Source organism: Phocoena sinus, chromosome 11, assembly GCF_008692025.1.
Source record: "Phocoena sinus isolate mPhoSin1 chromosome 11, mPhoSin1.pri, whole genome shotgun sequence".
Taxonomy (NCBI): Eukaryota; Metazoa; Chordata; class Mammalia; order Artiodactyla; family Phocoenidae; genus Phocoena; species Phocoena sinus.
In genome coordinates this window covers 76,645,811-76,671,189 of record NC_045773.1, presented here as the reverse complement: position 1 = coordinate 76,671,189, position 25,379 = coordinate 76,645,811, and the positions used below count along the sequence as shown (strand labels likewise).

Here is a 25,379-nt window from a genome sequence, read left to right as displayed (position 1 = left end):
AGGCAACTGAGAAATGGAAGCTTGTTAGCAGTACAAATTCTCAGGCCTGACCTCAGACTTACTGAATCAGAGGCTGTGGGGAGAGGCTCAGCCATCTGTGTTGCAACCTGCCCTCCGGGTGATTCTGAAGGGCACTAAAAGGTGAGAACCACTGCATTTAAACATTTCCAGGGAAGAACTAGATGCTACAGTCCTAGGCAGAAGTGGAGAGACAGTAATTAAAGGGAAAAAAGCAGAATATTCTACAGAGAACTTGAGTCACAGGTGGTAGGAAGAGAGTTTGGGGAAACAGCAGTGGCAGGCACAGGGGAGCATTATTTTGGGTCGTAGGGAACTGACGTGGTAATGAGAACACCGAGCAGAAGCCCAAGCAGCAATAAGGAAGCAGTGGCCACATGCTCCCGTGTTAAATCACTTGTTCTCATGCAGTCATTTCTGCTCCTTTGCGAAGACCCTCTGACTTTAGAACCTTCTTCCTACAGTGGATCGCAAAGGAGGATAATTATCCTGTTTTTAGCCATAGCTGTCTCTGACCCCTATAGTCATTACTTTAGAAACTTGAGACAGGGAGAGTTAGCCATTCCCAGCCTAACCCTGCTTGTCTTCTGGTCCTTTTCAAAAATTTAAGGTTCTCCTGATTCTAGTTTTAATTTTTCCCCTCATTGACAGCTAGGAGCATGTGTATGTTCAGAAAAAGGAAGAAAATTCCTGGAGTTCTAATGGGCTAGGGGTGAACCTGCCCAGAGAAAGCTGCAGGGGTGAGAATAAGCCTATAGAATCGACCAGGCAAGAACTCAGCTTGAATGCTGTTTAGGAGGCTGATGGAGAACACGTTGTCATCCAGGACGTTGCCCTGAGAGGGGAATCCCTGGCTTTGCAACTTCCTGGCCAGCGTGAGGGCCACCAGCCGGCTGTAACCTTTCCTGCGATGCTCTGGCAGGGTTTAGCCATGGCACATGGTGGCAAACTGGTCTGTGACAGACCAAGACACAGGGTTCCCCTTGTCATCATGGACACACACTCGGGAAGCAGGAGATGAGGTTGGCAATGTACCAATGACACTGTTCATTGCTGTCCGGTTGAGTAGATAAGGATCAGCAACACAGGTAGGTTAGCTGTGCAGAAGAACTCATTCTCGAAGAAAATGACATGAGAAGAAATACGAACTCGGTATCACGGGACCACAAACAACTACTTCTCTTTATACCTACTCAAACTGAGAAATCATCCTCGAGATAGTGCCTTGCAAATACCAGAATATTTTCAATAAATTAGAATCCGTCACTCACCACTTATAAACATCTTTTAGCGTTTCATTTCAGATAGGACACAACACTCATTATATTAAATTTAAGTCTTTCCTTCCAATTTTATGCCCCTTTGTTATTGTCCTCAGAATAGATGAGGCAAGTATTTCATTTTTCTGTAAAACAGATCTCAGACTTGATCTTATTAACTCCTGAAACTGCTGATACCCTCTCTGAGGGCCTTAAACAAGTCCAGATTCTTGGACCCCTAATCGTTTCCTTGGTAAAAAATAAACGTTTTAGGATAGAATTTCTATCTTTATGCATCCATGACCAGAAAAAGAAATAGAAATTTCTTAATATTCTAGGCATACGTAGATGCTCAAGAAATGCTAGCTCTTCCAGACCTTTCCCTATAAGGTCTGGAAAAAGGTTTAAAAACCCATGACATTAAAAAAGAAAAAAAAAAAAGAAAAGATAAAAATTGGTGCAATTTCTGAGAACTGAGACGGATTACTTAGTTGCAACTCTCTGGGGCTGGTTGTGCTTCCGAATTTGCTTCCATTCTTGAAATTACCAGTGTCCTAAGACCATCCCCACTTCAGAGCCTGGTAATGTCATTCTCACTATGTCCTTCTTTATAAAGAACACGTTTGTGTTTTCTTTCTATTAGTGGTTCTGCAGTGTTAGCTCACATTCCAGGCATTCTGTGGGCTCTGGCACTGGGTCACTCATCTAACAACTAAGCAGGGGGAAAGAATAAATAAATACAAGCAATAATGGGCTCAATAGGCTTTTTCATTTAATTCTTGAAAATAAACTTCAAAACAAAGTCAAAGAAGCCTCAGGCAGAAATGTCACTGCAAATAAAAACACTAACACATGTGTTTCAGGAGTGACAGTGGAGACTATGACTTTGTATGTGAAGGGCAGATATCCAAAATAAGGTGTCCAAATTTGGGTAATGATGTAGGTGTTAAAGACAAACTGTGGGACTTCCCTGGTGGTGCAGTGAATAAGAATCCGCCTCCCAATGCGGGTTCGAGCCCTGGTCCGGGAAGATCCCACATGCTGCGGAGTAACTAAGCACGTGCACCACAGCTATTGAGCCTGCGCTCTAGAGCCCACGAGCCACAACTACTGAGCCCACGTGCCACAACTACTGAGCCCACGTGCCACAACTACTGCAGCCCGCGTGCTGCAACTACTGAAGCCCCTGTGCCTAGAGCCCGTGCTCCACAAGAGAAGCCACCACAATGAGAAGCCCATGCACAACAAAGAGTAGACCCGCTCGTCGCAACTAGAGAAAGCCCGCATGCAGCAACGAAGACCCAACACAGCCAAAAATAAATAAAAATTTTAAAAATTTATTTAAAAAAAAACCAAACTGTCTAACTTCCTATGCAGAAATAAATCTGATTTTAAAAAGCCTGACTGGGGATCGAGGAAAATTTAAAACAACATCTCAGGGACAGGACGGTAAACAGACTGTGGGAAACTCAAACTCTATAGGACAAACAGCCTGACCTTTTTTACTTCCTAGCTCTATCACCACTTACTATTTGAGTGATCTTAAAACAAAGTTACTTAGCTTCCTTTGTCTCTGATTATGCAGGATGGGAATAACAGTGACTGCTATGAAGTTTAATCCCCATAGGGATGTTACTAGGATTAAACATTGGTATAAATGCATGTATACATGTAATGGGCTTAGAATAGTGCCTGGCATATAGCACATATCAATAAATATCAGCCATTTTAACCATTGTTATTTTTGTTATACAGCACTGCCATTCCATTTGAAAACTTACCTTAATTTTAAGGACCTCCTTGGAGGTGGAAATGGGTAAAACTGGCTAAGGCACATTTGTTTCTGTTAGTTAAAAAAGGAAAAAAGTCTATGTAAAAAAAGTACTCTAAGTTTTATTGTATTTGGAAAACATCACTCCTTCATCTTCCTCTTTGTCCAATTTTAACAAGTATAACCAGTCTTTGGATATGGTTGCTACAAACAGCTGTCACTTTAATGAGGAGACAAACACCTAAGGCAAGAGAAAGTGGTTGTGTGGTGGTTAAGTGGTGAGAAATACATTCAAGGGTAGCAACTCTTAATGAGAAAACTAGTTAGAACAGAAAAATGTATCAGTCACTTAGGACAGAATAAAGCACAAATGGGAAATTTGAATTTCTCTCTGCTTTTGCTTTCCTTCTTTCCTCTCTCTTCCTTAAAGCTGAATTTCTTGACAATGAATGAAACCTGAGAGGATTTAGGATACTTCTGTTCGGAAACTAAGCCAACCTAAATGATTCAAATATTAATGCTGACAGGTGCACCTGCATTTATTTCTGGTAAATAGAGAATGCCAAGAAATTCTGTCCAAATGAAAGAAAGTAAATCCCTTAATTTTAGGTTGCTGGGCAGGTGTCTCATATTTAAGCAAAACCTGTTTGTTAAACATATGCCCAACGGAAAGCTGGAGAATGGTAGAACCCATATAAAATAATAACTTTAAATGACTGACAGTAAACTGTGTTTCTGTAACATCTGTACAGGCTGCCTTTCCCCCCCAAATCACAACATTTTCCCTCCTTCCTTCAGCAGCATTACTGGGGACCCATTTTCCTGTATGTTCAGCGACTTTCCCTTTCAGCCTTTTTCAATCTTTTCCAATCTGATAGGTGAAAAAGTTTTGCTGTTTTAATTTGCATTTACATGATTATTTTAAGGCTGAAAATCTTTCAAGTACTTACTGGCCATTTATGTATTTTCTTCTGAGAACTGCCCATTTTCCTATTGGTATTTAATCTATTTTTTACTGGTATTTTAGAGCTCTTTATGAATAAAGATATTATTTTTGTTTTATATATGCTATAGATATTTTTCAGTCTGTGCTGTGTCTTTGGCTTGGTTTTTTAATTTTTATTTTAAAAAGTTCAGTTTTATGTAATGATCTATTAATTTCTTTTTCTTTATGGTTTTGTCTCTGTTTATAAGAATAATACAGGCATACCTGAGATACTGCAGGTTCAGTTCCAGACCACCACAATAAAGCAAATCTTGCAACAATTTTTTGGCTTCACAGTGAATATGAAAGTTTCGTGTACGTTGTACTGTAGTCTACTAAGTGTACAACAGTATTATATCTTAAAAAACGTATATACCTTAATTTAAAAATAATGGTGTTGGAAAAATGGCATCAATAGACTTGCTCAAAACAGGGTGGCCACAAACCTTCAGTATGTAAAAAACACAGCATCTGCGAAATGCAATAAAGTGAAGTACTACAAAACAAGTATGTCTGTCGGGCTTTATCTACACTGACATCAGTTATTTATTCATAAATTCTGTTCAGTTTCTATTTTTCTATTTAATTTTATTTATTTTGAATCTATTCTGTCATAAAGTAGGAATATTTACCACCACCCTCCACCTCCATCCCCAGTGCAGTTGGTTCGCTAGCTTTCTCAAGACCATTTATTGAATAATTTATTTTCTCTACATTTTATTTGATATTCTATCTTTATTACAGGCTACATTTTTACACCATATAGGCTCCATTCCAAAATATTTATCTTTTAGAATTTAAAGTTTCTGGCACGGGCACTTATCAGTCACCGGAGAGAAGGTGTATGATAGTTGTCATGGCCTGTGTATGTGAGAATTTAGACAGATGAGGATACTACATAAGATGACCATCTGAATTACTGGGACCTTGTGCAGTTGAATTTCAATTTTATTTGGGTCTGTAATTAACTCTTAAATTCTTCACAAAGAGTATACCACAATTCAACCTTTGAAGAAAATATTGTGTATGTTGCCTGCTACGTGCCAGAAGATACTGTACGTCTCTCAAAATTAGATCATGTACTTTTCAAAGCTACAAGAGGGTAGTATGACCAGTTTATGCATGGTAGAGAACTACCCCTCAGCAACAGTGGTAAGTTGAAATTCCTGTTGACTTTCAATCAGCTGTTAAACAGATGTTCTGAGGGAAACAGCAGACTTAATGTAACTCCTTCATCCCCACCAAAAGCGATTATAAATGTCATGGTTAATGATAAAAGTGATTTGGGGCTCTACTTGCCAGTCTAAAAACACAAGGGTTTTTAAGTTTTAAGACATGTTGTGAAATCTTTTTCCTTTAGCTGCTTTGCCTGGCATGTAGCAGACAGTCCAAAGTATATACTGTAATGTTCTCTTTAAATGCTGCACTATAGGTTTCCTTTCTCAGAGTTTACTTCCCTTAAGATCCATTAAGGTCCTTTTTGACCATTATTTCCTAAGATCTGTTTTTTGACGCTTTTGCTGAGCTGCCCAGGGTTCCCCATGACGTGTGGTCTCCCTCACTGCGGTGAGCACTAAATCCAACTTACTTAACTGCAGCTGTCTTCCTGGTGGTCTCAGCCTGGAGGGCATTAACAAAAGTATAGCACCCTCTAAATTAACTGACAAAACATTCTAGGTTAGACAGAAAAGTAATTAAATTACAAGTTATTTTATTTTATAAACAGATAAAAGCAACCCAGACAATATACTGTGGTTGGTTAAAAATGATTTTTAATATATTTAAGCGATAATTTCTTCATGTGTATATGCTTATTATCGCAATGAGAAAAGATTTAGAAAGAAGGGATTTTTTTTTTGGTTTGGTGTTTATTTTAAGGGAATAAATGAACATGGGTTCGTTTTTAACAATTTTATGAAATAAAGGTATGCTCTGATGAGAGTAGAAAATAAATATTCAACATCTATTCACTAACCTAACCAAAGAAATAAAATGTTCATGCTACCTCTAAAGTTAAAGACACCTGGCAGATATTAATTATGCCACAAAAAGTCTAGGGAGTTATGTAAAAGAGCAAAGGCATTTGGGGACTTCTAGAGTTCCACGTGACCAGACAGAAAATGCAAGTCATCAGCTAAAAAACAATATTGATACCAAACACTTACATGTTTATGTGCTAGGCACTATAAACACTTTACATATGTTAAGTCACAGTATCATATTTCCTCTGCACTAACCAATAAATGAACTCTATTCAGCCATTATAAACCATCAGATTGTGGCTGTTCTCATTTTAGGGTTTAAGGCAGATAACTGGAAATACAGCAACATAAATGTGAGTTCCTAGATGTGGGAATTGATAAAAACAGTTTTCAAGGCCTACAACAGATGTATAGAGGTTAATGGTAGATTTATAGAGGTTAATTTTAAAGTGCATATTAGGAGAATCCTGAAGAAGCCTCAGCCCCGGCAATATCACGTAGAATAACATTTTTACAAATTCGTAAACATTAAATTCATATGGAACAATCTACAAACAAAACAAAACAATAAACTCTTTAAGAGGCATCCAGTCTCTTATAGACTTCTTCAATGAAAGTTAACATGTTTTTCATCTGGGGTGAATTATGGAGAACATCTAAGTCCTTCAGAAGAGCGTTCTGGTTTGGAATTAGCATCAAAATTTCTTTCTGTGAGCATGACAATAATTCATTTTTTAAATTTTATTTTTTTGATAATCGATATTAACATTATATTAGCTTCAGGCAGACGGCATAATGATTTGACATTTGTATACACTGCAAAATGATCACCACAGTAAGTCTAGTTAACATCCATCACCAAACACAGTTACAAACTTTTTCTTCCTTGTGATGAGAACTTTTAGATCTACTCTCTTAGCAACTTCCAAATATACAATACAGTATTAACTCTAGTCACCATTCTGTCCATTACATCCCCATGACTTATTTATAAATAACTGGAAGTATGTACCTTTTGACCACCTTTACCCATATAATTAGTTTTTAATCTTTCATTATGAAAAATGTTATATGTATGTTATTTAGAGAGAATGGTATAATAAACCTCATATAATCTTCACTCAGTTTCAATTATCATCAACTCACTGCCATTCTACTTTTAAATCTATGGTATTCTGTTTTCCCTCTGCCCATTCCCATTCCTCTCACCCTAGGCAGATTTGAGACAGGAAAATTTTGTTACTTTCTGGGGAAACGTAAAAGCTTTCTACCACTGTAAACACTTACACTATAATACCTGTGGGAGTCCTTTGCAAAGGTAAGTTAGCAGTGTGCTGTGTACGCCCAAATGGGACACAGTACTGTCTTAGGAAAAGTTGCACGCGCCATTATCAGAAGCACAAACAAGAGCAGCTGTCGGGATTTGCTTTCAGAAACCCCTCCTACAGCCATGACTGCACAAATGTGGACACAGCACTGTCTTAGGAAAAGCTGCACATGCCATTATCAGAAGCACAAACAAAAGCAGCTGTCAGGATCTGCTTCCAGAAACCCGTCCTACAGCCATGACTGCACAAATGTGGACACAGCACTGTCTTAGGAAAAGCTGCACACGCCATTATCAGAAGCACAAATAAAAGCAGCTGTCAGGATTTGCTTCCAGAAACCCGTCCTACAGCCATGACTGCACAAATGTGTAAAGATATATGCGCAAGGATGTTCCTAGTATTACCTGTAGTAGCAAAAATTATTTATTTCCATCATCTTCACAAATTACTACATTATGGCACATCCATACAATGGAATGCTATACCGCTATTGACAAGAATGATTATACTTATACACTTATATGTATAATGATTATACATATATACAATTCGTAACTGGTGATGCAGTTAATATGGTAAATTGGTACTTACCTGAAGTATGGGTGCTTTGAGACTCTTCTGAGAAAGTTCAGGAAGAGAGAGTACCTCACTATCTATTTGAAACATCTAAAGTAGAAAAAGAAAGCTACAGATTATTTCATAAAGCTAGATTATTTCAAAAGGCTGACTTCTCTTATTACACTCAAAAGCTGTCTGGGTAGAATCTAATCATGAAAAATTATATCCAGATTCTAGCGATACTTTTTTTTTAAACAATTACCTGTTTTACCTTCCTTTCCTCTTCTTCTACCTCATTTCTCAGAACATGAACTTTGTTCTTTAGGCTGTGAATATCCCCAGTCATTGACTCTACGGTCTCCACTATTTTATCTGTTTCTTCCTGCATCAGAGAGAGAAAGCTAATGTTTTAAATTAAATATACTATTAAATGAAACCCAAACAGCTATTAATATATACATACATATTTTAAAAACACCTTATATATTGAAACACTTCTGGAAGAAACTGATAATTTTCATTTTTCTTTCAGAAAACAGACTCCCTAGAAATTGATTTACCAATGGAACAAAGATGTATGTGAAGCTTTCCTCAAAAACTTACCAAAACTGCAGACATCAGATATCCTGGAAGACCTGTGTGAATCTAGCAGAGCCCAAGGACTGATGGCAACAGGTACAGGAGCATTCCTTAAGCGGTATGTAACAGCAGAGAAACTCTAACTTTAATTTAGGAACATCTGAGTGCTATTTTCATTTGCCAAAAGAAAGAAATGCTGAACATTAGGGCAGAGATAGTAATAGAAAATGAGTGGCAGTTTCCCACCTAAAAAAATATATATATCTTATGGGGGAAAACAAAGAGAAAATAAGAAATGAATGAAATGAGTATAATGATATCAGGGGTGTACGGATTGCAGGCCACACATAGAGTTAGCCAGCTTCCAGGTTTCTAAATGGTATTAAGTACTGCACTGCTTTCAAATCTAGTCCTAGCAACAGCCAAGGATAGCACTGCCCCGGGGATCACACAGAAGTCATACAGAAATAATAACTCTTAAATCCTGCGGAGCGATATGGCTGATACTTACATCTACAACATTCTCCAAATACTGGAAGCCGAATTTTTACCGTCAACTACAGTAATTTTCCTCAACAAATATATTATGGCTTCTAGTAACCATTAAAAAAGGTACCTGCAGAGGTCTGCAACTGCCCATAGGCTGTTTTTGATCAGTCCAAGAGCTATGAATGGTTTTTACATTTCTAAAGTATGGTTAAAAAACAAAACAAGACTATGCAACAAAGACCATACATGGCTCACAAAGAGTAAAATGTTTATCACCTGGCCCTTATAGGAATAGTGTGCTAATCCCTGAGTACCCAAGACTTTGGGTCTGTGAGCTACACTTATTAAACCAAATAAGGTCACATTCATGGGTTCCAGGCATTAGGACTTAGACATACCTTTTGGTGGGCCACCATTCAACACACTACAGAAGGGAATGAATAATAGCACTGAATGAAGGAAAGGGTTAATGTAATAAGAACTAAAATTTTTCAGTATAATTAAAAAATTAATTTTGTTCCATTGCTCTGGTTATCTTCTTTGGGTATTCATACCATACCCATGCTGTGTCTTTTTTGCCAAACTTTTATATTTGTCACTTTTTCTCAATACCTTAAAAAAAAGTCATTCTTTCTTTTCGAGTCTTAAAATTTTCTCCTTACTTTACCTTTTACTTAAGTATTATTTGTTCTGTTCATTTGCTTATTGCTCCTTCTAATTTAGTCTGCATTACTAAAAGTTTTTTTTTTCCTTTAGCTCTAATTCTTTCCTGACTCCCATGGCTTCATTTTTTATTATTTCTAATATTTATGACTTTTTTCATACCTTCTATTCTTTTTCTAAATTTCTTTCAGCTCACTTGGGAAATTAGGTTAGCATTCATCTGTTTTGTGAACACGTATTTTTGGCATGCTTTTGTTGTCTGTAGAAATGTTACTTTTTGTCCTTCTTCTAATATTTTCTTATGTTAACTCTGGTTGTGAGATCCAGAGAGATTAAAAACTATACCCCAGGGCTTCCCTGGTGGTGCAGTGGTTAAGAATCTGCCTGCCAATGCAGGGGACACAGGTTCCAGCCCTGGTCTGGGAAGATCCCACATGCCGCGGAGCAACTAAGCCCGTCTGCCACAACTACTGAGCCTGTGCTCTAGAGCCTGTGCGCCACAACTACTGAGCCCGCGTGCCACAACTACTGAAGCCCGCACACCTAGAGTCCATGCTCTGCAACAAAAGAAGCCACCACAATGAGAAGCCCGCGCACTGCAATGAAGAGTAGCCCCCGCTCACTGCAACTAGAGAGAGCCGGCGCACAGCAACGAAGACCCAATCAGCCAAAAGTAAAAAATTAATTAATTAATTAATTAAATGAATTAAAAAACAAACAAAAAAAACTATGCCCCAGCAGGTCCTATACCATCTTCTCGGTATCGCTAAAAGACTTTGCTCACCACTGCCTTTCCCTAGAACCAGCAGTGAGAGTTCAATGAATGTGTCCTTGTTGCATGAACACAACTTCTCTTACTGGTAACTGATACAGGTTTTGGAAGGTCATCACCAGCAGTAACTCTAGGCTGCAGTGCGAAAAAGCCATTCTAAGTAAGGCACATCGGACAGATAAAACCTACAAACTCCTAGTTCAAAGACTCTTATGCCAATGAAGAACTCTTATGCCCAAAATGCCAACAGTGCTTCAACTGAGTAACTGACTGTCAAGCAAACATTAGACTGTTGTGATGTTATAAGAAATATACCTTTGATTTTCATCCCTGATTCCTGGCACAGAGCTTCCAAATCCTTGGCATTTTCTGAATGACTGAAGTGGGAGGAGCACTTTTGGTGATTCATAATAAGCCCCTTTCAACCATACCTGAATTTATGCTAATGAATAACTCATAAAGGATGGAGGCTGGTTGCCAGAGCAACCAAAATCCTGTGATCAGAGGGTTGGAACTTTCAGCCTGGATCCTTGATCTCTGAGAAGGGGAGAGGGCCTGGAGATTTAGTTAATAATAGATATGCCTACATGCTGAGGCTTCCATAAAAACTCTAAATTACTGGATTCAGACAGCTTCTAGGTTGGTGAACACATGGAGGTGCTTGAACAGGCACGGGAGTTCCGTGCCCCTTCCCATATACCTTGCCCTATGCATCTCTTCCCTCTGGCTGTTCCTGAGTTGTATCCTTGATAATAAACCTGGAATAGTAAATAAAGTGCTTTCCTGAGTTCTGTGAGCTGTTCTAGCAAATTATCAAACCGGAGGAGGAGGTCATGGGAAGCCCCGATTTATACTTGGTTGGTCAAAAGTACAGGAGGCTTGGCCTTGCACTGGCATCTGAAGTGGGGGCAGTTCTGTGGGACTGAGCCCTTAACCTGTGGGGTCTGTGCTAACTCCAGGTAGTTAGTGTTAGAATTGAATTGTAGGACACCCAGTTGGTTTCCACAGAGAAGTGGAGAATTGCTTGGTATGAAAACCCCACAAATTTGGTGTCAGAAGTTTTGCGAGTATAGAAAAACAGTTTTTTCCATTTAAGTCTATTTATGCTTTTGGCACATGGAGATCGTTTTAGGTGTAAAAGAGAGATGCCTCCCAGCGTTACAAAAATCAACTATCATTTACTGTCTCTGATTAAAGACTATTTACTATCTCTGATTTAGTACTTTATGCAAATATTAAATGTTAAAATAACATTTACCATTATTATACTTTAAAACCTTTTAAAATAACCTTTAAAAAAAGTCAAACTCATAGAATCAGAGAGTACAGAAGTGGTTGCCAGGTGCTGGGGGCGGGTGGGAGAAATAGGGAGAAGTTAGTAAAGGATACAAACTTGCAGCTAAAATGAATAAGGTTTGCGGATCTAATGTAAAACATGGTGACTATAACTGATATTACATAACTGAAATCTGTATTATATAATTGAAAGAGAGTAGAACTTAAATTGTCTTACCAAAAAAAAAAGTGAGATGACAAGGGAAATTAACTAGATGGGGAAAATCCTTTCACAATGCATAGTTTTATTAAATAACCATGATGTACACTTTAAATATCTTACAATTTTGTCAATTATATCTTAGACAAAGCTGAAATTTAAAAAATAACCTATATTAATGTTATCCAACTGTTCATTAACTGGGGGAGCTAGGGTCAGTACTGAAAATATACTCTTGCAAATTAGTAACATTGGGATGAAAGTTAAATTCAATCGCATACAATGAAGAAAGTGACGCAACCACTAAAAAATACCACTCTATAAATTTAGAATATATGTAGATATCAATAATTACCTTAAATGTAAATGGACTAAATGCTCCCACCAAAAGACACAGATTGGCTGAATGGATACAAAAACAAGACCCTTATATATGCTGTCTACAAGAGACCCACTTCAGAACTAGAGACACATACAGACTGAAAGTAAGGGGATGGAAAAAGATATTCCATGCAAATGGAAACCAAAAGAAAGCTGGAGTAGCAATTCTCATATCAGACAAAATAGACTTTAAAATAAGGACTATTAAAAGGGACAAAGAAGGACACTACATAATGATCAAGGGATCGATCCAAGAAGAAGATATAACAATTGTAAATATTTATGCACCCAACATAGGAGCACCTCAATACATAAGGCAAATACTAACAACCATAAAAGGGGAGATCAACAGTAACACATTCATAGTAGGGGACTTTAACACCCCACTTTCACCCATGGACAGATCATCCAAAATGAAAATAAATAAGGAAACACAAGCTTTAAATGATACATTAAACAAGATGGACTTAATTGATATTTATAGGACACTCCATCCAAAAACAACAGAATACACATTTTTCTCAAGTGCTCATGGAACATTCTCCAGGATAGATCATATCTTGGGTCACAAATCAAGCCTTGGTAAATTTAAGAAAACTGAAATTGTATCAAGTATCTTTTCCGACCACAACGCCATGAGACTAGATATCAATCACAGGAAAAGATCTGTAAAAAATACAAACACATGGAGGCTAAACAATACACTACTTAATAATGAAGTGATCACTGAAGAAATCAAAGAGGAAATAAAAAAATACCTAGAAACAAATGACAATGGAGACACAACGACCCAAAACCTATGGGATGCAGCAAAAGCAGTTCTAAGGGGGAAGTTTATAGCAATACAAGCCCACCTTAAGAAGCAGGAAACATCTCGAATAAACAACCTAACCTTGCACCTCAAGCAATTAGAGAAAGAAGAACAAAAAAACCCCAAAGCTAGCGGAAGGAAAGAAATCATAAAAATCAGATCAGAAATAAATGAAAAAGAAATGAAGGAAACAATAGCAAAGATCAATAAAACTAAAAGCTGGTTCTTTGAGAAGATAAACAAAATAGATAAACCACTAGCCAGACTCATCAAGAAAAAAAGGGAGAAGACTCAAATCAATAGAATTAGAAATGAAAAAGGAGAAGTAACAACTGACACTGCAGAAATAAAAAAAATCATGAGAGATTACTACAAGCAACTCTATGCCAATAAAATGGACAATCTGGAAGAAATGGACAAATTCTTAGAAATGCACAACCTGCCAAGACTGAATCAGGAAGAAATAGAAAATATGAACAGACCAATCACAAGCACTGAAATTGAAACTGTGATTAAAAACCTTCCAACAAACAAAAGCCCAGGACCAGATGGCTTCACAGGTGAATTCTATCAAACGTTTAGAGAAGAGCTAACACCTATCCTTCTCAAACTCCTCCAAAATATAGCAGAGGGAGGAACACTCCCAAATTCCTTCTACGAAGCCACCATCACCTTGATACCAAAACCAGACAAGGATGTCACAAAGAAAGAAAACTACAGGCCAATATCACTGATGAACATAGATGCAAAAATCCTCAACAAAATACTAGCAAACAGAATCCAACAGCACATTAAAAGGATCATACACCATGATCAAGTGGGGTTTATTCCAGGAATGCAAGGATTCTTCAATATACGCAAATCTATCAATGTGATAAACTATATTAACAAATTGAAGGAGAAAAACCATATGATCATCTCAATAGATGCAGAGAAAGCTTTCGACAAAATTCAACACCCATTTATGATAAAAACCCTCCAGAAAGTAGGCATAGAGGGAACTTTCCTAAACATAATAAAAGCCATATATGACAAGCCCACAGCAAACATCATCCTCAATGGTGAAAAACTGAAAGCATTTCCACTAAGATCAGGAACAAGACAAGGTTGCCCACTCTCACCACTCTTATTCAACATAGTTTTGGAAGTTTTAGCCACAGCAATCAGAGAAGAAAAGGAAATAAAAGGAATACAAATCGGAAAAGAAGAAGTAAAGCTGTCACTGTTTGCAGATGACATGATACTATACATAGAGAATCCTAAAGATGCTACCAGAAAACTACTAGAGCTAATCAATGAATTTGGTAAAGTAGCAGGATACAAAATTAATGCACAGAAATCTCTGGCATTCCTATATACTAATGATGAAAAATCTGAAAGTGAAATCAAGAAAACACTCCCATTTACCATTGCAACAAAAAGAATAAAATATCTAGGAATAAACCTACCTAAGGATACGAAAGACCTGTATGCAGAAAATTATAAGACACTGATGAAAGAAATTAAAGATGATACAAATAGATGGAGAGATATACCATGTTCTTGGATGGGAAGAATCAACATTGTGAAAATGACTCTACTACCCAAAGCAATCTACAGATTCAATGCAATCCCTATCAAACTACCACTGGCATTTTTCACAGAACTAGAACAAAAAATTTCGCAATTTGTATGGAAACACAAAAGACCCCGAATAGCCAAAGCAATCTTTAGAACGAAAAAAGGAGCTGGAGGAATAAGGCTCCCTGACTTCAGACTATATTACAAAGCAACAGTAATCAAGACAGTATGGTACTGGCACAAAAACAGAAAGACAGATCAGTGGAACAGGATAGAAAGCCCAGAGATAAACCCACGCACATATGGACACCTTATCTTTGATAAAGGAGGCAGGAATGTACAGTGGAGAAAGGACAGCCTCTTCAATAAATGGTGCTGGGAAAACTGGACAGGTACATGTAAAAGTATGAGATTAGATCACTCCCTAACACCATACACAAAAATAAGCTCAAAATGGATTAAAGACCTAAATGTAAGGCCAGAAACTATCAAACTCTTAGAAGAAAACATAGGAAGAACACTCTATGACATAAATCACAGCAAGATCCTTTCTGACCCACCTCCTAGAGTAATGGAAATAAAAACAAAAATAAACAAATGGGACCTAATGAAACTTCAAAGCTTTTACACAGCAAAGGAAACCATAACCAAGACCAAAAGACAACCCTCAGAATGGGAGAAAACATTTGCAAATGAAGCAACTGACAAAGGATTAATCTCCAAAATTTACAAGCAGCTCATGCAGCTCAATAACAAAAAAACAAACAACCCCATCCAAAAATGGGCAGAAGACCTAAATAGACATTTCTCCAAAGAAGATATACAGAATGCCAACAAACACATGAAAGAATGCTCAACATCATTAATCATTAGAGAAATGCAAATCAAAACTACAATGAGATATCATCTCACACCAGTCAGAATGGCCATCATCAAAAAATCAAGAAACAATAAATGCTGGAGAGGGTGTGGAGAAAAGGGGACACTCTTGCACTGCTGGTGGGAATGTGAATTGGTTCAGCCACTGTGGAGAACAGTATGGAGGTTCCTTAAAAAACTACAAATAGAATTACCATATGACCCAGCAATCCCACTACTTGGCATATACCCTGAGAAAACCAAAATTCAAAGAGAGTCATGTACCAAAATGTTCATTGCAGCTCTATTTACAATAGCCAGGACATGGAAACAACCTAAGCGCCCATCATCGGATGAATGGATAAAGAAGATGTGGCACATATACACAATGGAATATTACTCAGCCTTAAAAAGAAATGAAATTGAGCTATTTGTAATGAGATGGATAGACCTAGAATCTGTCATACAGAGTGAAGTAAGTCAGAAAGAAAAAGACAAATACCGTATGCTAACACATATATATGGAATTTAAGGGAAAAAAATGTCATGAAGAACCTAGGGGTAAGATAGGAATAAAGACGCAGACCTACTGGAGAACGGACTTAAGGATATGGGGAGGGGGAAGGGTGAGTTTTGACAGGGCGAGAGAGTCATGGACATATACACACTAACAAACGTAGTAAGGTAGATAGCTGGGGGGAAGCAGCCGCAAGGCACAGGGATATTAGCTCGGTGCTTTGTGACAGCCTGGAAGGGTGGGATGGGGAGAGTGGGAGGGAGGGAGACGCAAGAGGGAAGACATATGGGAACATATGTATATGTATAGCTGATTCACTTTGTTGTAAAGCAGAAACTAACACACCATTGTAAAGCAATTATACCCCAATAAAGATGTTTAAAAAAAAAAAAAAAAAAAAGAATATATGTAGAGCTGTTGCTCACAAATAAATCCTTTCATTGTTATTCTCAATCATATGGAAAATCTGGAATGACCTATTTGTGAATGGTGAGTTATTAGAAATCGTTAAGGATGCATTTCTTGCTTAAACTACCACCACCTCGTATTTACTAACAAAGGTTAACAAACTTATTGCTTTACAAAGTTGAGTTGCTAACAAAGACCATATCTACAAACTACTTTAAAATGGCAAACGGATATATGGTCCAATCTGTTTTAGTTTTAATAATTATTTAATAAGCTCCTGAGGCTGCTTTTCTTAATTGTTCAAGTATCCACTAATTAAAAGCCTGCAGTTTATCATGACAGCTAATATTATCTCCCACTATCTTCTACAGAATAATGATTAAGAATCACTTGCCCTGAAATCGGACTAATAGGTTTTCATCATAACTGCGAGTACTCTAAGGTTCAGCTAGAAATGCCAATATGTCTCTTTTGCACACTTGTAAAATGTGAAATATAGCACAGGTCTCTTTAAGTCATTAAGGGCTATAACTGTAAAGTGCTTTGAACAGTGACTAGAACATAGAAGGTCCTCATTACATGTTATCTATAATGATTAAAAAAACAGTAATGATGATGATTGTGTTCTTCTTGCCAATAAAGTTGCATATACAGGACAGAAAAACTAATATATGTGTTTTGAAATGCTACAGCATTTAGTGATGAATTCCTATAATCTGATATTTAAAGTCTGATGAAAAAAATAAGACTGCTACTTAATTACAAATATATTAGAAATAGTCTTAATTTTAGAGGCCCAAAGTTCAGGCAAAGTTTTTGCTTTGTTAAAAATAAAAGTTAATGAAAAACCTGGTCCAAGATCTAGTATTTGTTATTTGAAGAATATCATGACAATTTTTAAAACTTTTTGGTCTTTTCCCCCTTCCCCTCTAAAGAAGAACTCCCTGTTCAAACTTCATACCTGCAATAATGCCAGACCCTCTTCATTAGCTCTGTGCTGTGCCCTTTCCATTTTCAGTAGACTTGACACATGAGTTAAATCTTGCTGCTTTTTGGGAGGGACTTTCAGGGTTTCACACAGTTGCAGCAATCTTACGGATAGAATAAAAACATAACTTTATTTTTGAGTACCATTAGTATCATTTTTGTTTTTTTGTTTGAAATAGTATCATCCTCTTTTTTCTTCCCTCATACTCCCAAGGGCTGTAATGTTCTTTTTTTTTTTTTAAATAAATTTATTTATTTTATTTATTTATTTTTGGCTGCGTTGGGTCTTCATTGCTGCACGCCAGCTTCCTCTAGTTGTGGTAAGCAGGGGCTTCCTTTGTTGTGGAGCACTGGCTCTAGGCACGCGGGCTTCAGTAGTTGTGGCACGTGGGCTCTAGAGCACAGGCTCAGTAGTTGTGGCGCACGGGCTTACTTGCTCCGCAGCATGTGGGATCTTCCCGGACCAGGGCTCAAACCCGTGTCCCCTGCATTGGCAGGCGGATTCTTAACCACTGCGCCACCAGGGAAGCCCTGTAATGTTCTTTTATTAACAGTGGCTAATCTTAGCAATAAGTCACCCCCGCAAATCCCTGACAAATCATCATTTAACCTTTCAATTATATTTCAATCATTTTTTAATTGCATAACTGTATTACCTTTTCTTTAGGAAGTTCAGATGATATTGAATTTTTTCATTTTCTCTAATACTGTTACTCAAAATTGCTCTAGAAGAGAAAAAATAGGGATTGAATAAATATTAGTTTGAAACATAACTAGTATAATCTGTTTACTTTTTCTCTCTGATATCTTTCAAGTACCCCTTTTTACTAGCCAGGCAGAATCAATCACTTTTTCTTTTATGTTAAATACATTTAAAGCAGAGGAATAATCTAAGTTCTTTTTATCATATTATATTGTTGTAATTAATTTATAGGCCTGACTCTTCTGATAGATTTCAGCTCCCTGATGGCAGAATCCTGTCTCTGTATTCCTTTTGGCATGTTAGCTTCCACATAAAGTGTTAATTTGAGCTAACTTCTTCCTAAAGTATCCCTCACCAGAAAAAGTTGTAGATAGCAGATCAAGCAAAGATTTCAATTTTATCCCACTGATGAAATTCCAAGTTTCTGAAATTAATAAAGACATTTTTGCTGAATGCTAAGGCCATCAAAAGACATTAAATAAATCTTCTTGCAAAAGAGAAAAACACTCTATCACCATAAAGTAGATAATAACATTTAAAAGGATACTGTCTATAGGAAACATATAAGCAGAAATAAAGAGAATGAAATGGAAAAAAATTTCATACTCACATTATTACTGATTCCATCATAGTTTGCAAATGTTCTCTGCTACTCTTTGAAAGAGGTTGCCAGGTTTTTCTCTTGTGGGTTGCGATCTTTACCTGTTTTAGATTAGCATGCTTTGCTTGTCCTGTCACCGGTGAAAGAAGAGACTCTGGTTTTTCTAGAAGTTTGTATGTTTTTACTTAAAAAGTGATTCAAATATAAATTTATCTAAAAGAGCTAATGGAATTATCAGAACCAATATTATGAAGCTGTATAAACTATTTAATTTCCTTTTTATTGCATAGCCATAACAGGCCAGGTATTGAATATGAATATGCTATTGTTATGTTAACTAAAATACTATTAAGTGATGTTGTGGATACAAACTCAAGACAATCTTAAATAAAGAACCAAGCTACAACTATTAGGATTCAACACAAAAGTCTGGTTCTCAGAAATGACCTCAATTAAAGGGCTTTATTGAGAAGACGAGAAAATGATTTCTGCCAAATGTTGGATGGCAACTGAAACAAAGGAGATTAACCAAACCACAAACAGATCATCAGTGTCTACTAGGTTGTTGATATTATTCTACTTATAAAAAATAAACACACACAAAAAAAATAAATAAATAAAATAAACAAAGGGGCTTCCCTGGTGGCGCAGTGGTTGAGAGTCCACCTGCCGATGCAGGAGACAAGGGTTTGTGCCCCGGTCCGGGAAGATCCCACATGCCACGGAGCGGCTAGGCCCGTGAGCTATGGCCGCTGAGCCTGCGCGTCCAGAGCCTGTGCACCGCAACAGGAGAGGCCACAACAGTGAGAGGCCCGCGTACCGCAAAAAAAATTTTTAAAAATAAACAAAGGAGGTACACTATTGGCTCACATGAAGATTAGTTTTGGAGAGAAGGGAGATTAAATAATTACATTTCAGGTATGCAAAGCATTACAAAAGAAAAAGTCCAGTGCACTATGGAAGTATAAAACCGGAGGACCTAACTTGGTCTAGGGTGACGAGAGGTAGAAAATTCTTCCATGCCGAAGTGATGCTTAAGTAAAGATGACTATTCCAAACTAATTTACTCCAGACAAACTTAGTGGTTCCAATCTAATCTAAATAGTGGTGGCAAAACAGAAGCATATTTGTCTCAAAGAGAAGTCAGTAGGTGTGTCTGTATATCACAGATCAGTAATAATTCAGACTGGGGTACACTTTGAATTTCTCTTGCTCCTTTCAACTTAGAGCCCTACACAGTATTTTGCTACAGGTGGTAAGTAAAATTTCAGTTGACCAAAAGAACTGACCAACCAGTACTACTTATTCTTGCAAAAATAAGAATGTAACTGTTTTTTACTGTCTTTTGCTTATGCAGAACTCATAAACAAGATGCTGAGAATTTTTTCATAAATATAGATAGCTTGGGAAAGATAGGTTAAACAAGACATAGAAAAGGAATACCTTCAGAAGACAGGTGTTTTGGATGACTTTTATTTTTTTTCGCTGTGTTTCTAACCTAGAGGGAAAAACACATGTGCACGCACAAAGAATTAAACATTAGACGAAAAGATACTGCTATTGCAGTAGATTTGTCATGTACGTTGGAGAGAATTCATATACCTTCTGGCAAGACAGAAAAAAAGTATATTGCTACTTCTAACGAAAAAGGATGTGTATTTATCACAAGCAGAGGATATACTAAAGCAATTCCTGAACAATGGTGATAAAGTATAATAGAATTTCATATGGTGTCAAAGAATGTTTTAAAGAAATCATACTCATCTTGCCTGTGAAATAGTGTTATATACTTTTCCTGAAAAACAAATATAGGCATTGTCTAATACAGGGTAAATAGAGAAAAAATGTTGATTATTTCTTTTATGGTAGGAAGAAGCTAATTCCTCCGAAACTAATTTTTCTCTATGTTAATAAAAATCTCCTCCATCAATTGACAGATTCTCTTGTCTTTTAACATATGAATGCCATAGAATCTGTATACTATATTACCAGTCTTCCTATTTAAACACCTTAGCAATGCCCCATCGCACTTCTTCCCTAAAGAATTCTCTGATCAATATCTTTAGAAATTGAGGTAAACAATTTTTATGTGAGAACTTTTACAACCCATGTTGCAACAGCTCCCATATAACAATATATGTGGAATATGAATTACTATAATTTGTAGTAAAGCTGACCTTTAGTCTTCACATACTCCTTTACATAGAACAGATACTTCTAATCAGAGTCCTGAATGATAAACTTGATATTTCATTACCTCTTTCTCTGATAACTCCGCTTCTTCAATATCAATTTTTCTTTTTGGATTTCTTTTTAAATGTTGAGACCTTTTCTTAGAAGGATTTGCTTTGCTAGACATCTTGATGTAAACAGAACAACTATAACAGTGCTTCAAAATGTCTGTAAAGATGAAAAGAACACTAAAGACTTGTTTTATTAAAAACATTTTGTTAAAAAGACTACCTATAAATGTTCCAAATTTGCCTGTAAAAAAAAATCATAAAGAAAGTTTTGGGATAGTATTGTGTGTTTTTAAAACATTTAAATATATTTTAAAACAAATAACATTGGTTCTCATTAGAGTAAAGATATCTAATTCAATTTCTTTCCTAAAAATTTCTTCCATTTGTATGGCAATAAAAAATCTTATATAAAAACACTTTTACACCTCTTACTTTATACTCCCCCATACAATAACGTTATCTCTATATTTAAATCCAAGAAAATGGAAATATATAGTGCTAAGTTATTTTACTCTGGTCACAGATAATGTCAACTCAAAGCATAACATTCAGGCCTTCTTATTTTAGGCTTAATGGATTTATCATTCAACTTAATGTCAAAGATGGGAGACGATAATTTTTAGGATTATACCATGAATCTATGTTGTAGAAATTCATGTGGTAAATTCACTCATAAGGAATTAAGAATTAAAAAGTTAAGCTTTTACTGGGTTATGTGCATTTTAACAAAAGCACATAAGTATACTGATTACTCTGTCTTCCCACACATTACAAAACAGGCACTGGAGTGGGGATGAGAATGTCAATGACAAAATTTAGAAAAATTCCCTTTCCCCATTTAATAGTTCTTTATCACCAAACTCATTTCTGCTAAAAGAAACAGAGGGATAAAATATATATTGCTGCATTAGATCATAAAGAGCAGATAGCTAAGAAATTACGTACATGTTTGGTATAGTACACGTGAACACAAACCCACATACACACACACACAAGTATGTGTGGTGTGTACATTATATATACATATTTTTCTAGACATATAGAGTTAGATATATAGAGAAACCAGTCACCATTCCTTTTCTAAAAATTCAGAGTTTATCACGTAACTACAATTTAAATATACATGCAGATTTAGAGACAGACAATAAAGTGGGTACTCTGGATAAATCTATTCTCTCAAATTTTAAAAGGAAAAGTTCAAGCTTTTCTTTTTCCCATAAGACAAAAATAGTGGGAAAGAAAGAATTAACTGAAAGATCACAAACCATACTTGGAGACTACATGTCAGATCAGTTACAAAAAGCAGTGGAAGCTAAAATACACTTTACCCTGCTTTTGAACAATGTGGCACCTTATTCTACACCCAGTCTCCTCTGTTGCATTCCTGAAATGTCAAATTCTCTCAACTTGACATCCATGCCATATACTTCCCCTACTTAAAAGCAATCCATATGAGAGTTTTACTTGTGGACCTCTCCTGGAAGGACTGCCATGTACAGTACAGTTGTTCACTGAAGAAGAGCATCCAGGTGAGAGAACAATTGAAGGCTGAGATTTAGTCCTCATTCTATTTAGGAGACTAAAAATGGTGCAAATTCCTTCTCACTCTTGTTATTGAGAGGTGAAGTATATGTCCCCTTGTCTTAAATCTTACAGACTGTGCAGCGGTTTGAGCAGTAGAATATGGTGGAAATGATTCTGTACCAGTTTCCTGGCCCAAATATGAAGAGACTAGCAGCTGCAACTTCCCCTTGCTTGGAATATTTGCTCTTGAAACCCAGCTAGCACTCTATGAGGAAGGCCAACACGGAGAGGAACTAAAGACCCAGGCAAAAGCCCCAGCTGAACTCCCAACCAATAGCTAACACCAACGATTGCCAGCCTTGCGCATGTACCTAGCCAATACACTGCAGTTGACACTGCGTGGAAACAACCCTACCAAGTCGTTTCCAATCCCAAATTTTGGAACAAGATAGGTAATTTTTTTTAATTAAAAAAGAAAAATCCTTCCGTAATACCTACCTTATAACATCCAAACTCTTTACCATAACATTTATAGTCCTTAACAATCTAGACCTGCCAAGCTTTCCATACTTCTCTCCCACTACTCCTCAATTGCATCTCCCTCTCCAGATAGACTGGATTTCCGGAACACACTTTGAGCAGTGCACATACTCTACCCGAGCTGCTCTCTCCTGTCTGTGCCCAACCTCCTCCCAGATCATGAGCCACCTGCACCTGAAAGCCTTCCTAACTACTCCACCTCAACGCTCTCTAAAAGTCTGTGGGCTCTTACGGTCTCTTTCATTTGGCACTTATTTATAGCTTGGTTTTGTTCATCGTTTTTCTTGATATTCTTTATTCAGTAACATGTAATTCAGTGCTACTCCAAATTTGATTTACAAACTGTTTGTTACAGTCTTTTAAAGTACAGACATTAAAAGTATTCATTTAGAAACTTTTATGGCAATTTGACAACAATTTTATGTATGTTAGATCTGGCCAAAAAATAACTGGCTTTGTTTTTTCTTTTTGTTTAATTTTTCTAATAATTCATAAAAAAAAGACTTTCATTTTTAGAGAAGTTCTACGTTTACAGAAAAATTCAGCAAAAAGTACAAAATTCGAGCATACCCCCCCCCCTTCCCTACTATCAACATTCCATACCAGAGCAGTGCATTTGCCACAGTCCCTGAACCGACATTGACACATCCTATCACCCAAAGTCTATGGTTTACATTAGGGCTCATTCATGGGTTTGGCTAGTATTCAGTTTTTTTTTAATTGTATTTTACAAAAGTATCAGTTGTGACTGATTAAAAATTTAAAAAAAAAATTGATCCTTTACCACAGACAGTTTGAAAAGCTCTGTTTTCACTGATACCTACTTGAGGTAATTAGCCATACTGCAGAAAGTTCCTCCACCTCGGCACTATTAACATTTTGCATGGGATAGTTCTTTGTTATGGGGGCTGCCCTGGGCACTGTGGGATGTTTAGCTACATTCTTGATCTCTACCCACTAGATGCCAGGAGCCCCTCCCACTCCTCCAACTTGTGACAACCAAAATTGTCTCCAGACGTTATCAAATATCCGCTGGTGCAAAACTGCCCGAGGTTGAGAACCACTGCCAAGAGCCAGCCGGGGATGAGGACAAATTGCCCAGGTTCCAAATCCCAGCTGTCATTTAACTAGCTGTATAGCCTTGGGGAACTAAATTTACTCACTTTCCCCACGGCTAGAAGTATCAATATCAAAGGCTTTTGTAAAGCTAAAAGGTTGTACAGAATACATAAAGTGCCTAGAACTTGGGACATAGTAAGAACTCAATAAACAAAATAATCTACTGTTACCATTGGGCTAGTTGTAGCATATACAAAAAGGAAGAGTAAACTTTGGCCTGTTTTGGATCCACAGGAAACCATAGGCTAGTGGTAGTAGCTAGAGACATATGAAAACAATTCCTATGTATATTCAATTATACACAATGCGACAAATGTTACGAGACAAATGAGTGAATATCTCAAATTGGTGTGGGTATTGCGGGGGGACATACAGAATTCAGAGAAAAAAGTAATATTTGAATTACATTTTGAAATATTTAGCCAGAAGGAAGGGAAGTAAAGCATTTGAGAGAAAAAAAGTGGCAGGACACTTCAAAAGAAACTGGTCTGTTCAGGGACAGAAAAAATTCAGAGAGGCTTTGACGTGTACGGGAGGAATGGACAGAAAAAAAGACTGGAACTGTAGTTTGCAGCCAGACTATATACTGCAGTAAAGAATGTATTTTTTACTCTGTAGGAAACAGGGAAATATTCTAGGTTGTCTTGTTTTCTTTGCCAGCGTGCTGAAACTCGTGGAAGCCACCAAGCTAGACCTCTGTATGGGCACAACGTCTGGCAAAACTGCAAATACACAATGTTTACCTCTTGACAAATGAGGCCTCGGGGTAGCGAACGCTGCCGACGCAGCTTCCTTAAGGCTCAAAGGCACTCATCACTAAGGCTGCACTTCGCCCCACGACTGACTGCGGGAGAGGTTAAGGAGGGAGAACAAGTATTACAATGATTCGGGGAAAGGAGGGAGGAACCATGAGTGGCTTCACTCCCTCCTTGAGAATCAAATACCACTTTTTCAATCGCTGGCTCCGAAGGGCACACCTGTTCGGATCTCCCTGCTCTTTGAAAACCACCTCAAGCTCCTCAAACACGACTCGCCGAGTTTGCCACCAACGCGCCGGACACAAAACTCATCCCCAAACTGGAGCCACCGTCAGGGAAAGCGCTTTCACTACTCACCAAAGACGCCTCTTGAATCCTTCCAGGTGCCGCGTTCAGAGAAATTCGCGCCAAAACCTTCCACAGCCGCGGAGACCCGGAAGTGAAGCAGTAGAAACCGGAAACGCTTGTGA

At 37.3% G+C, this 25,379-nt stretch overlaps 1 protein-coding gene across 6 annotated transcripts in view; it reads right to left on the bottom strand.

The window, feature by feature from the left end:
• Positions 1-25,349, bottom strand: part of CENPQ (centromere protein Q) — a 38,883-nt gene extending 13,534 nt beyond the window's left edge. The window contains exons 1-9 of one of the 6 annotated variants that reach the window (XM_032650260.1): positions 25,267-25,338; positions 20,983-21,125; positions 20,169-20,223; positions 18,735-18,855; positions 18,078-18,146; positions 17,396-17,525; positions 8,164-8,283; positions 7,935-8,009; positions 5,067-6,723 (exon numbers count right to left, since the gene is read on the bottom strand). In XM_032650260.1, the coding sequence (XP_032506151.1) occupies positions 6,592-6,723; positions 7,935-8,009; positions 8,164-8,283; positions 17,396-17,525; positions 18,078-18,146; positions 18,735-18,855; positions 20,169-20,223; positions 20,983-21,084 (804 nt within the window). In that variant the 5' untranslated portion in view covers positions 21,085-21,125; positions 25,267-25,338 and the 3' untranslated portion in view covers positions 5,067-6,591. Of the gene's footprint in view, positions 1-5,066; positions 6,724-7,934; positions 8,010-8,163; positions 8,284-17,395; positions 17,526-18,077; positions 18,147-18,734; positions 18,862-20,168; positions 20,224-20,982 lie in introns of those variants that run through there. The other 5 variants (XM_032650259.1, XM_032650256.1, XM_032650257.1 and 2 more) reach the window with 5 other exon arrangements.
• Between the last annotated feature and the right edge of the window lie 30 nt (positions 25,350-25,379).